This window comes from Otolemur garnettii, unplaced genomic scaffold (genome assembly GCF_000181295.1).
Source record: "Otolemur garnettii isolate 467f Iridium unplaced genomic scaffold, OtoGar3 scaffold00007, whole genome shotgun sequence".
Classification (NCBI taxonomy): Eukaryota; Metazoa; Chordata; class Mammalia; order Primates; family Galagidae; genus Otolemur; species Otolemur garnettii.
The window spans coordinates 42,082,929-42,097,576 of record NW_003852402.1 but is presented as its reverse complement, the minus strand read 5'-3'; the positions used below and the strand labels follow the sequence as shown (position 1 = coordinate 42,097,576).

General features: G+C 38.5%; 1 protein-coding gene across 1 annotated transcript in view; it reads left to right on the top strand.

Moving 5' to 3' along the window:
* The first annotated feature begins 1,023 nt into the window (after positions 1-1,023).
* Positions 1,024-14,648, top strand: part of GLIPR1 (GLI pathogenesis related 1) — a 21,924-nt gene continuing 8,299 nt past the window's right edge. The window contains exons 1-4 of the mRNA XM_012801260.2: positions 1,024-1,263; positions 2,585-2,830; positions 7,539-7,651; positions 13,996-14,081. Coding sequence (XP_012656714.1) covers positions 1,090-1,263; positions 2,585-2,830; positions 7,539-7,651; positions 13,996-14,081 — 619 coding nt within the window. The 5' untranslated portion in view covers positions 1,024-1,089. The remainder of the gene's footprint in view (positions 1,264-2,584; positions 2,831-7,538; positions 7,652-13,995; positions 14,082-14,648) is intronic.

Below are 14,648 nucleotides of genomic sequence, written 5' to 3'. Positions count from 1 at the left end.
TCTTGCTCTGTTCTTGCCATGACACCAGTCCTCTTAATTCCCTTCATCTCTCCAGCCCTTTATCAACACCTAACAGATTCTAGCCTCAGCTAGACCTCACCAGGTGTATCTGGGAGGCCATCTCTGTGCTTTCCAGAAGGAGTTGAGCACCCTCTGCTGATCCTTACCTCCCTGTCCTTCTTAAACCCAGATCTCCACCAGCCCCTGTTGTTACTACCTTTGTTACGCCCACCTCCCAGTTCTGAGGTCCTTGAGCACAGCGACTGTGTTTGCATCGCTATGACACTACGCTGAGCCCATAGAGTAGGAATTTAATATGTGTTGAATTAGTGTATCAGCCAGCTCATTTGATCCACCCCAGTCTCTGTGATGAAAGAGGTAGAAAAGGTCCTGTGAGCCTCATTTAGTAAAATGATGGCTGAGGCTTGGAGACTTTGGTAACTTGTCTGAGGTCTTATAGTTAGTTAGGAACAGAACTTAAGCCAGCCTGAATCTGGAGCCAGTGCTCTCTCTACTATTCAGTTCTTCAGTGTCCCCGCCCACCCCCATGCTGCCTCCACACACTGCTTCCACCACGATGAACGAATTCTAGGTCAAGATTATGATGGTAACTGGATATCCTAAGCACTGTGTGCTGGTATGGCTCTTACAAAAAAACAAAATTCTCAAAAGCATTTTTCAGGCATGAAAGTAAAGAGATATGTTTTAATTTCGTCACCACAACCTCTGTTAAAAATTGGAGACTGTTATTTCCGGAAACTCTAGAATTTTCTTTGGAAATATCCCCCAACTGAGAAGGAAGTCTGACGCAGCCTCCTAAGAGTCTGTGTTGCAATAGGTGTTGTGTCCCTGAAACCACTGGAAAGACGGGGTTAAGAATACAAAATGAGCTGTAAACCATATATGGAGAAACCCATATCTCGAAACTTGTGATGAACTCATGTTCTGCTTTCCAGTCTCTGCAAAGCTGAAGCTGGCTGTGCCTTGCAGAACTGCCAGCTGCAAACTCAGAGAGGCAAGCACACTCACGCTGAGACTGCAGGGCTCCGGGGAGTGGCCTCCTGAGCCTCCGCGCCAAACACACTGAGCATGCAAGCTGCTCTCGCCACGGCAGCCTGGGTGGTTTCCTTCGTCTCTAGTTATTCATATACAACAAAAACTTTGCCAGATATTGAAAATGAAGATTTCATCAAAGACTGTGTCCGGATGCACAATAAGTTCCGATCAGAGGTGACTCCAACAGCCAGTGATATGCTGTACATGGTAAGGAAAATAGCAATCTTGAGGGCATAAGTTAATAGCTAATATGTAATGAGTTTGGGGTTAAGTCCTTGGTAATCTGGAATGATCTTTTTGTTATGATTAATGTGTGCAAAAGAACTTGACAATCTATAATCAAAACAACTCAGTTTAGTCCTGTCTCCTCAACGCCTCTGTCAACAGTGAGCTTCATGTGCATTTCACTTCTCTTTCTGGGTACAGCCTTTTCTCTGGACATAGCTAGATCTTTTTTATGTCATTCTCCTCCTTGTTATTTTTATGGTTTGTTTGTTTTTGTTTTTCTGATTTCTAAGTTTCCTTTTCTTGTTGCCAGCACAGTACTGACTGGCTTAGGAGGGCAGCATGGCATTTGGGAAAGTATAGGGTTTTGATTCAGTGAGGGTTGAGTTTGAATCTCAGTTCTCTGGCTTTGAGCTGATTTGTTGTTATATGAGTCATGTGAAACACAACACACTAGTTTGTGCATAATTGTCCTTCAAGGCCGGGTGTGGTGGCTCACATCAATAATTCTAGAACTCTGGGAGGCCAAGGCAGGTGGATTGCCTAAGCTCACAGGTTCAAGACCAGCCTGAGCAAGAGTGAGACCCCATCTCTAAAAAATAGCCAGGTAGTGTGGTAGGGGTCTGTAGTCCCAGCTACTTGGGAGGCTGAGGCAAGAGTATTGCTTGAGCCCACCAAGACTTTGAGGTTTCTATGAGCTATGACACCACCACACTCTACCAAAGGTGACAAAGTGAGACTCTGTCTCAAATAAAACAATAATAATAATAATGCAGTGGCTCACACCTGTAAATCCTAGCACTCTGGGAGGCCAAGCCGGCTGGATTGCCTAAACTCACAGGTTCAAGACCAGCCTGAGTCAGAGCAAGACCTCATCTCTAAAAATAGCTGGGCATTGTGGTGGGTACCCATAGTCCTAGCTACTTGGGAGGCTGAGGCAAGAGAGTTGCTTAAGCCCAAGAGTTTGAGGTTGCTGTGAGCTATGAGGCCATGGCATTCTACCGAGGGCAACAAAGTAAGACTGTCTCAAGAATACTAATAATAGTTGGTCTTCAGTGAAATGCTGGTTGGTTTCCCTCGCCTAGATTCCAACCTCCATGAAGCTAGATTATCATGTTTCCCTCTATCCGTAGTCAATGTTTGAAGACCATATTTATAGAGGACCCATATGCAGTCATCCCTCGTGTGTTGTCATCACACATCATTTTCCATTCAACTTCACACTCTGTTAACCCCAGTTACAATTTGGGTAACAGGTTATATTCTTGACTGCCCTTCCATGTTTTACTATTTATTTTTGCAGACTTGGGACCCCCAACTAGCACAAATTGCAAAAGCATGGGCAAAAAAATGTCATTTTCAGCATAATGGACAGCTGAAGCCACCCCACAAGCTGCACCCAAACTTTACTTCACTAGGAGAAAACATCTGGACTGGGTCGCTGTCCATCTTCAATGTGTCTTTAGCCATCGCAGACTGGTACAACGAAATCAAATACTACGACTTCAAGACTCGGAGATGCAGTAAGGTCTGTGGCCATTACACTCAGGTGAGTATCTGCCCTGTATTTTCTTGAAACTATCTTTTCAAGGATGAGGAGAAAATTGGAATCTTGGGTTAGGAAAATATATTGTAAACTAGTGCACCTGTAAACATAATGGAGAAGGGGCTATAGAGCTTAATTTAAAAATAATAAATGCAACAGTCTCCAATATCTGAGAAAATAGTGCTTAAAGGGTTTGGACTAAATACATAATACACCATGTTTTTCAACCTTTTTTTTTAATCTCATGGCACACTTGAACCTATAGTTAAACTTCCACAGCACACATAAATTATATTGATCAAAAAAGAGAGTAAAAAAATACCTACTCTGCCTTGAACTTTTTAAAAAAATCAATAACCTTTAAAAATTGTCACAGTACCTCTAAGATCCTCTCCCTTTCAGTGTTTGAGAATCACTGAAAACAGGAAGTACGTGAGGCCCAACGATACAGACGTTCTTTAAAACCTCAATTGAAAATCTGTGCGCTGGGCACTGGGCTGCCACAGGGAGGAAAAAGTCTTCAGTCCTAGTCCCAGTGGAGAAGCTGACATGTAAACTTATACAAACTACCCTGAGGCCATTATGTCCCCAAATCCACATCATTAGTCCCAGTGCCCATAGTCAGAGCCTCCCATGTTTTTACTCAAGCCAATTTGTCCCTCCTCCCTCTAGCTCAGGTTTATGACATGATGGAAACGAATCCTCAGGTAGCATCTGCTGATTGTCTTCAGATGCCGACTTCCTAGCCTGGAAACACTTTGTCTACTTTTTTCCCTGCCGTCCTTATTAAACCAAGAACTAAGGGTATTTAGTCAATGTTTGGCTTCCTGTACACAATCTGTTGAAATGAGGTATGAATGCAAAACCATTTCCAACAAGGTAGTTACATCGAAATATTCTGTAGTTTTAAAGAAGAACATGTTGTTAGGAAATCTCTCAATTCTGCTGTGTCTTACAAAGCCTCTGGTGTCAGTGTTGGTGATTTGAGTAAACCAAATTTGGCAAAGGAGATTATAGGAGATTATTACGAAGAGGGAGAGGACTGAGTAAAAATTTTCACCTCAAAATTATTGTGAACCAAGAGGGCTATCACATCATCTATAGGATTATTCTCTTTCTTAGAAACAGAAATAGTTTCTCCTGAATTTATTACGTAAACCAACAATCTTGGTTTATTTCTACAAACAAATTAAATGAGAGAGTAAATTCTCTAGTTTTCAACAAGACCTAGGGAGTAAGAATGCTAAATCTGGATTGCCTAGAGGGGGTATTTTGTACCATCATGCATTGTGGTGGTTAAATATCCCTAAATAATCATCAGTTTGTGGGTGCCTAACTTTCATTTATTCAGATGGTGTTTAACCTTCTAGCCTGGGCCAAGTGCCAATGATACCTTAGTCCACATTCTTTGGAAAACAGAGCCTGAAATGATCGTTTATGAGATCTTCCTTTACTGTGGTATAATCTCAGAGAAGTAAGACTAAGGAGAAATAGGGGGTGAGGCAGGGAAGGAGGGATACGGCGAGGAATATTCCCTGCACCCTGGAATTGACCTTCTTCCTTGATATATGTATTACAGTGCATGATTGGTGCAATTTAGAGACACTGACAAAGTGCCACCTCAGCAAAGAGGACAGAGCAAGTTTATCCAGTTAGAGCAGCGGTTTTCAACCCCTTTCTCTCATGGCACACCGGAACCTATAGTTAAATATCCACAGCACACTTAGATTATGTTGATCCAAAAAAAACCCAAAAAGAGTAAAAAATAAAGAATATACTTACTATGCTTTGAACTTCTTTCAAAAATAATTTAATTAATAATCTTTAAAATTTTTCGTGGCACACCCTAGATCCTCTCAGGGATCACCTCTCAGGCACATCTGCTGAAAATCAGTGAGTTAAAGGGAAGTGCAAAGCTTCACACAGCAGAAGACAGCTGGATTTGTGGGAAACTGAGTCAGAGTTTGGCAAGTGAAAAGGAAAGGGAAGAGAATTCCAAGTGAAATCAGCAAGGTACAGAAAGCACGTGGTGTTTGCAGAGGAGCCTGGTGCTTCAGAAGAAGGGCAAGTCTCACAGCGCACCAAACATAGAGGTGGGAAGACTTACACTGACAACAACGCATACAAGTTAAGACACTCCGTGCCATGATTCCAGGGAGTCTGAACAAGAGGAGAAAATGAGAGTTTATATCATACATGCCTGAGATTTCATAGATGCCTCCCCAAATTAACTGAGCTTACTTGGAAAATCCCTTACATGTAGGGAGGAAAAAGAGGTCTAAGATGTTGGACATGAGAAAACTCGTCTTCTAAAATCTGGTTCCATGCATACAGATACGTCTATCAAACCCCAAGTCGAGCCATCCTAACTTTTTCTTTATAAGACAACACTAGATTTTACCCCACTTCAAAAGAGGGTCTTTCATCAGGGAGAGAATGTTCAGGAAATAGACAGCAGCAGCAACCACCTTTTGAATGACCATGGATTTATCTTTCTGTATTGAACACTTTACTCAGTTCTCATCACAAATCAGTAAGAGAAGTGCTAATACCCACAGGTGAATAAGCAGATAACCTCAGAGAGATTAGGAAGTGGTTTCCTCAAGGTCATTTATCTAGTAAGAGAAAGAATCCAGATATCAGATATGTTGTAAGGCTTAGATAATATATAATGCATGTAATTTACCTAACAAAGTACTAGCATTTAGTAGGCACTGAAAGTTCTGTGAACTGGTTTCCAAGCAATCATTATGGAAGAAGCATGTGATAGGTCAAAGACTCACTGTTTTCATCTTTATAAACCTTGCTAGGGGATTCACTAGTATTTGATTGCTAGAAAGTTTTAAATGCATGCCGGGAAGTTACCTTAAGTGGATCTTATAATTTCCTAATTTATCTGAATCTCCTATTGAATAATCAAACTATTTGCAGATTTTGGCTGATGAGGGGCAATTCACAGAATAAAGAAACGTAATAGATTCAGATCCTTTAGGTATTCATGAAAGGTATGCTGTTTCTTGACATGTTAGTTCAACACTTTAGCTTTGTCTTCACCAGAGACAGGTGTTCAGGAAGAAATTTTGGATACTAGTATGGAAGATCAATAAAATTATACATCCTGCTGAGGAGAGTTCAGCTCCTGAAGTTTGGAATAGCTCTACTAAAGTATCTGGCTGGGGCTGCGGATTACTTGGGTTTGATGGTGCTAGAATTTCCCACTAGATGGCACTATTGATCTTATTTTAGTTTTTATCTCCACCCTCCAACTCTACCCTCTTGAAATTTTTATTTTCGTATTCTCATAGAACCGATGGAAATAGAACGTGTTTCACAATGACTGTAGCAGGTATCACTGTATGTCACAGTGTCACCATACTCCTAATAATGAACCAGATGGGCTGAGAATCGAAAAGGGAAAGACGGTGGGAAGGGGCTGTCAGCATAGAAGGGAGACATGTCTCTCCCTCTGGGTTCCCAGGTGCCATGCTTTTGTTGGAAACATAGAGAGTGGGTCCTGAGGACTTGTTAAGAGAGAAAATACTTTGATAGCCTCTTCCATAGGGCACGGGGGTGTCATCACAATGCTTCATGGCCAGGCAGAATTGACCAAGTCCCAATCTCCTCACCCTTAAAAATGGGAGCAATGACAACCCATTTGAGTTGAGTTGTTATGAGGAATAAACATAACATAATACGTTTACCATATGAAAAGAAATTAGAACAAATCTTTTCTTTTTTGCAGTTTTTGGCCCGGGCTGGGTTTGAACCTGCCACCTCCAGTATTGGGGCCTGCGCCTTACTCCTCTGAGCCACAGGCACTACCCTAGAACAAATCATGCAAAGAACTCTGGTTGATAAAATATGCAGAGTATTAAACATTTTTAAAAGGAAGGAAATCAGTGTTAAGAGAACGAAACATGAACATTTGTGCTCACATATAATCAAACTTCAAAATAAGCCCATGGAGTTTGTGTTGTTATCCTCATTTAACAGATTAGGAAGCTAAGGCCAAGGTCAAGGTCACACAGAAAGCAAGACGCCTTTGTAGCTTTAGAGCCCATGAGTTCAACCAGAATCAGTATGTCCATAAGCTTTTATTTTATTTATTTATTTAGTCATTTATTCATCTAACTCATTTATCTTATTCTATTTATTCATTTATTTATTAAGACTGTCTCACTTTGTTGCCCTGGGTAGAGTGCTCTGGCATCACAGTTAATGGCAACCTCAAACTCCTGGGCTCCAGGGATCCTCTTGCCTCATCCTCCCAGTAACTGGGACTATAGGTACCCGCCACAAGGTCCAGCTATTTTTAGAGACAGGAGTCTTGCTGTTGCTCAGGCTGGTCTTGAACTCCCGAGCTCAAGTGATTCACCTACCTTGGCCTCCTAGAGTACTGGGATTATAGGCATTAGCCACCGTGCCAGGCCTATTCATAATGCTTTTAAAAAGAGACTAGCTTGAATGGATATTGCATGTAATACATTCACCTAATAAACATTATGCAGCAATAAAAAGGAATGATTACTACTAAATATGACACATGAATGGCTCCCAAACGCTGTGCTAAGGGAAAGAAGACAGATTCAAACAGCTACATTTGTGATCCCATTTGTAAAACATTCTGGAAAAGGCAAAGCTATAGGCTTATCATACCTAAATGTTCTTTTTACTGTTTCTCTGTGTGTTAAAGATCCTTATTTCCTTTCAGGTTGTTTGGGCAGCGAGTTACAAAGTTGGCTGTGCAGTGCAATTTTGCTCTAGAGTTTCTGGCTTTGAAAGTCTTTCCAATGGAGCACATTTTATATGCAACTACGGACCAGCGTAAGTGCCTGAATCAATCTCTTTCTTAAAAAAAAAAAAAAAAATTGAGACAAGTCTCACTTTGTCACCGTCCATAGAGTACCGTGGTGCCACAGGTCACAGCAACCTCAAAGTCTTCGGATTAAGTGATCCTCTTGCCTCAGCCTCACAGGTAGCTGGGACTACAGGTGCCCACAACAAGGACTTGGCTATTTTTAGAGACGAGGTCTTGCTTTGGCGCAAGCTGGTCTTGAACTCGTGAGCTCAGGCAATTCACCTCCCTCGGCCTCCCAGAGTACTAGGATTATAGGCTTAAAAAACATTTATTTTATAAATATTTATCTTCATTATTGAAAATCTGGATAATAAAATATGAAGAAGAAAATTAATATAACCCTTAATTTCTCTGCCCAGAGATCTACTTTACTGATAAGATGGTACATTTGTCTGTGTGTATGTGTGTGTACACCCATTACGTATACTAAACAAATTCACATTTTTTTAAGAATAGCAAGACTGGCTAGGTACAGTGGCTCACACCTGTGATCTTTGAGAGGCCAAGGCAAGAGGATTGGTTAAGACTAGGAGTTTCAGATCAGCTGAGCAAGAACAAAACTCAATCTATAAAAAAAAAAAAAAAAAAAATAGAAAAAGTAGCTGGGTGTGGTGGTGGCCACCTGTAATTCCCCACTACTAAGGAAGCTGAGGCAGGAGGATCATTTGAACCCAGGAGTTTGAGGTTGCAGTGAGTTATGATAATGTAACTACATCCTAGCCAGGGTGAAAGAGTGAGACCCTGCCTCAAAAAAAAAAAAAAAAAAATAGTAAGACTAAAATGTTTGTCAAGAATTTAAGCTAAATGAATATGGCATTAACAGAACAAAATGGAAAAGTTGATGTTACTTAATATTTACTGGTTTATTAAAAACTTGGCAGTATTTATACAAATATCACACCAAAAAGATCTATGAGTATAAATTTCATTTATCCATTTATATAACTTATATCATTTACTTTTTGACAGTTCTGTTATTAAAATTTGTACAGTTTTCCCCGTTGGGGAACCAAAGATGTGGGACCCCTCTCCCACTTCCTTTAAACTTGTATATGTGTGCTTGGGCGACATTAACAGATTTAGAAAGCTGCAGTCATTCTAGAAATACACATTTTCTATTTTTTAAACTAAATTATACCGTGAACATTTCTCACTTTATTAAAATTTTAAAGATGATTTTAATAATTACAAAAACAGTGAGAGATAATGTTTATATAATGCTTACAATATGCCAAGCACTGTATGTCACCTTATTTAATCTCCATAAAATGTTTATAAGTCCTGTTATCCCTGTTTTGCAAATGAGAAAAGTGAGGCACGTATAAGATGAGTTATCCCTTAACCGAGTTCCAACAATAGTGAATGTCAACGTGGATCTGGCCGTCTAGCTTCATGGTCTATATTCTTGATGGTAACAGAACAGTTCATCCTTTGAAAAATTTAGATTGATCCCTGTATTTCCTTAAAAAACTTGAGTAACTTTATTTCCCTATCATTACTAGAAATGGTACTAGTACAGAAAGAGTGTGCCCATTTGTGAAGTTTTTCAATGCATGTTGCTAAATTATCCCCCACTGTCATACCTATTTATACTTCTTCATCAGTATCATGTATTATACATTTCTGGTATTTTTTAATGTAATAGAAAATAGTATTTAATTTGTTCTCTTTTGCATTTCTTTGATTACTAGTGATTATAAATTTTTTTCACATAATTTTATTGACATTCCTTTGAATCATGTGGTCTGGTCATGTTTCTTTTTTTTAATTTTCAATTTTTTATTGATCATAATATACATAATTTCAGGGTACAGGTGATAATTTAACACATTCATATGATTTGTAAAGACTAAATAGTGTACTTGGGATATTCATCACCTTAAATATTCATCTTTTCTTTACACCAGAATCATTGAAATTCTTCTCTTCTAACTATTTTGAAATGTATAGGTTATTGTAAACTATACTTACCCTACTGATCTATTTAACACTATGTCTTATTTCTTTTATCAAACCACCTATCTGTACCAATTAATTAATTGTTTTTCATACCTCCCTCCCTTCTACCCTCCTCAGCCTCTGGTAGCCACCATTGCACAGTTTTTAGCTCCTCCATATAAGTGAGAACATGAGACATTTGTCCTTTGTGTTTGGCTTGCTTTATTTAACTTAACAGCCTCCAGTTCCATCCATGGTGCCACAGATGACAGAATTTCATTCTTTCTTAAGGGTTAATAATAGCCCATTGTGCATATAGACCACATTTTCTTTGTCCATTCATCCGTTGATGACACTTAGGTTGATTTCATATTTTAGTTACTGTGGATAATGCTTCAATAAACATGGGAGTACAGGTGAATTGTCAATAAACGGATTTCTTTCTTTTGGATGTATACACAGTAATGGAAATGCTGGACCATATGGCAGTTATATTTTTAGTTTCTTGAGGAACCTCCATAATGTACCCCATAGTGTCTGTACTAATTTACATTCCCACTAATAATATACAAGAACTGCCTCTTTCTCTGCATTCTCTTTTGGATAAAAGTTATTTTAACTGGGGTAAGATGATATCTCATTACAGCTTTGATTTGCCCTTCTTAGATGATTAGTGGTGTTGAACTTTTTTCATATACCTGTTGCCAATTTGCATGACTTCTTTTGAGAAATGTCTGTTAAGATTTTTCACCCATTTTAACTAAATTGTCCGTTTTTCTGCTGGTTACTGACTCCTTGTCAGATGGTTAGTTTCTAAGTGTCTTCTGTTCCAGGGATCACCTCTTCGTTATATTGTTTCCTTTGCTATGCGGAAGCTTTCTGGTTTATTCTTGTTATTGATTTCTCATTGTATTCTGTTGTGGTCAGAAAAGATAGTTGATGTGATTTCTACCTTTTTTTGAACTTGATCAGACTTATTTTGTGGTCTAACACATGGTCTACTCTGGAGAATGTCTTATAGGCTGATTAAAAGATTGTGTGTTCTGCAGCAGTTGGGTGAAATGTTCTGCAAATACCAGTTAGGGTTATTAAGTGCAGTGTATAATTGAATATTGATATTTCTTTGTTGATTTCCTGTCTATACAATCTGTTCATATCTATGAGAGGGGTGTTAAAGTCCCCTCCATTGTTATAGTCTATCTCTCCCTTCAGATATGTTAATGTTTGCTTTATTTACTTGGGATTCTCCAGATGCCTACAAATCTCTTTTGTGCATCACTAAGCAAGGCTATGGTAACAGATAGCCAGGGTGGAGGAAAGAATTATATATAGCACAGCAGAGGAAATAACCTTGACTTCAAGATACTAAGTACACAACCTGGTGTGCCTTGGCCACTACTGCGTAGGACCCTTATTCATATTTATTGTTTTCTTTAAAGATCTGTCTTCTCTCTTCCCCAGGATCCCAAAGCCCCAACCCTCTTATCTGTCTGGCTACAAATGGAAAGACTAAAACTTTCTGTTGCATTGTTGGGCAGAATACTTTAATGAGTCCCATCTAGACAAATCCAGCCCTTTTTGATAGCACGTTTCTTTCTCCAAAATGAATTCTACCATTTCCTTAGAACTTGCAACTGCTTTGGTAGTTAGCTTATTTTTAAGTAGGAATTTTAATTCCCTCTCCTTTGTAGTTTAGAATGCATAATTAAAGAAAAAGTATCATAAATGATTTTATTGAAACCATTCTAGTCTCCTGTTCCTGCGATTGCCTCTTCATTATAATGTTTCTTTTGCTGTGCAGAAGCTTTGTGGGTTCCTCTTGTTATTTATTTCTAGCTGTGTTCCATTGTGGTCTTCAACTGCCTAAGCATTTTTAACAATGAAACAAGCTTTTATTTATTTTTTTATTGTTCTTCTTGGGGAATGAAACAAGCTTTTTTTTTTTGAGACAAAGCCTCAGGCTATCCCCCTGGGTAGAGTGCTATGGCATCACAGCTCACAGCAACCTCCAACTCCTGGGCTGAAGCGAGTCTCCTGCCTCTGCCTCCCAAGTAGCTGGGACCACAGGTGCCCACCACAATGCCCGGCTATTTTTTGGTTGCAGCCATAGTTGTTTTGATGGGCCTGGGCTGGATTCTAACCCACCATCTTAGGTGTATGTGGCTGGCGCCTTAGCCATTTGAGCCACAGGCGCCAAGCCAAAACAAGCTTTTAAACAATGAAAAATATTCCAATTATTAATGTCTATTTTGGACATTTTTTATGATTGCTATCAAAATTTCTTTTATATTTGACTGACTTTTTCCAAGTGCTCAGTAATCATCAGCTATTAGTCATATTACATCTTTAATGTAAAAATAAACTGTACTTTAAACATTTCCCCATGTCTTCTTGCTATTTATTTATTATAAGCATGGGGTAAATTTAATTTTCTGAAGATACATGGATTAATTTGGAGCTAAATGAGATCAGAACATATATTTGGGGTTGGAAATGAGTCATTCTTATAAAACTGTGTCTCTAAAGGGAGAGAGCTTAACTTTGGAAGTAAATGGATAGTTTTGGAAAGAGGAGGCCGTATGATTCAGATTACAAAAAAGGTTATGTTTTTATTTTCACTAACTTCTACTGAAAATAACATTTCCTTTCATTGTGAAGACAACAATCATGGTTGCATTAGCAATAACTAATAATAACTAATAATATTGTTAATAATAACTGAATTAGCAATATCTTTATCTTTGTAAAATCAATAACATTTTCATATCATATTCCAATTGCTACAGAGATATCAAAACTTAGTTTATGGTCATTACTACTGTGAAATTAGTAGCCCCTGGCTAGATCTTATTTATTACTTAATAGATAAAATGGTATATCACAAATCTTTTTCTTATTATATCACAAATCTTTTAAAAATATTTTGATTAACTATTTCAATTTACTTGGTTTCCTTTATAATCCTATGTATTTTATGTTATTCATTTAAAAACAAACTACTTTGAGAAAGAATTCATAGGCTTCAGCAGACAGACAGAAGTTATCATGACCCAAAAAAGTTAAGAACTTCTTTCCAAAAGCTGCATTCCAAAAAACATCAGTGAAATGGCAGTTCATTGAGATAAATGCACAGTTTCTCGCCATTACTATCTGAAGGTATTTACAGGGCTGTAAAATGTCAGACTATCACTTTACTTTCCAGTCTGTGATCTTGGTCAAAAACTTTGCACCTCAGCATCTGTCTCTATGAGGGTGATAAATAAGCAATAAAACCTTCTTCATAGGGTTGCTGTGAAGATTATTCCATTCAAGGGTATTTAGAACAGTGACTTGCACATGGTAAGCGCTCAGTAACTATTATCTATTAGTTGTATTACATCTTCTTTTCTTTTCTTTTTTTTCTTTTTTTTTTTTTTTTGAAGACAGGGTCTTGCACTGTTTCCCAGGGTAGAGTGCAGTGTCATCATCATAGATCATAGCTCATTGTAACCTCAAATCCCCAGACTCAAGCAACCCTCCTCCCTCAGCCTCGTGAGTAGCTGGGACTACAGGTACATGCCACCATGCTTGGCTGATATTTTGTTTTGGGGAGAGATAAGATCTTGCTCTTGCTCAGGCTGGTCTCAAACTCCTGACCTCTAGTGATGCTTCCGCCTCAGCCTCCCAGAGTGCTAGGATTACAGGCCTGAGCCATCGCAACCAGCCATATCACATCTTTTATATAAAAACAAATTGTACTTTAAAAATTTCCCCATCTCTCTTGTTATTTGTTTACTTTTTTTGGACAGCACTTATCCCTTAGCTAAATGTTTTCTATCCAATTAAAACTATGGAGGATTTGGTAGACTGAGGAGAGTAAATGCAGGTCATCATCTCTAAGACACACAAGTTTTTGAATGGCAGTAATCATACACAGGGTGTCCAGAAAGTTTGTGTATAATTTAAAATAGTTTAACATAGTACATTGCACACAAAGTTTCTGTCCCCCTGTATGTCAGAGGGTAAAAAAAGGGTGCATTTTCCTGGATCAGACAATTCTAGGTTCCCCCTGGACTCTGACATGTATAAATTGTGATCTAGGACATGTTGCTAGTGTCTGACATACTTAATTTCCTTATCTGTAAAACAGAAATAAAAAATCCCTCCCAGAGCTGTTATAACTAAATGAGATGACATAGATAAAAACATAAGCTCATAGACAAAGGTATATAGAATGACCTCTGCAAAACCTTTCCATTTCTGATTGCCTCTCTTCACTTCTATTTAAATCCTCTGAATCTTTTGATGTCCAAATACTATTCGTTTTGATGTAGTTAAGGATTAACAGTGATTTCCAATTAAAAATCCCTAATACACAATGTTAAACTTTCAGAGGAAATTACCCCACGTGGCCATACAAGACAGGAGCCCCGTGCAGTGCCTGCCCCAAGAATGACAAGTGCTTGGACAATCTCTGTGGTGAGTAAAAGAAATAATATAACCATAAAACAATGCAATAGAAAATCTTGTAACTTTCTACAGAATTAAGAATGTGATCTTGGGGCAGCGCCTATGGCTCAAAGAAGTAGGGCACTGGCCCCATATGCTGGAGGTGGCGGGTTCAAACTCAGCCCCAGCCAAAAACTGCAAAAAAAAAGAAAAAAAGAATGTGATCTTTTTTTACATACTAATAGCCATTTTCAAGGAAATTGGCATAAATAACAATCAAAGCAATGGTTACTGATCTATGAATAAATATATCATTAATATTAATTTAAGAAAGCAAACCACATCTTTTGTCTTTATTTTAAAAATATTAGTGGGGTACAAATGTTTTATTACATGGTTAGATTTTGTAATGCAAAGCTATTAGCTGGCATCACTGTAATAGTTAGTGTTCATTGTATCGTTAGGTAGGATTTCTTTGCCTCCTCCATCTTGATTTCCAAAGACTTTTATTTCTCTCTATGCCCGTGTGACTTTGGGGGCAGACCCAGAGTGGGATTGCTGCATTGAATTACCCTTTATTTCTTTGAGGAATCTCCA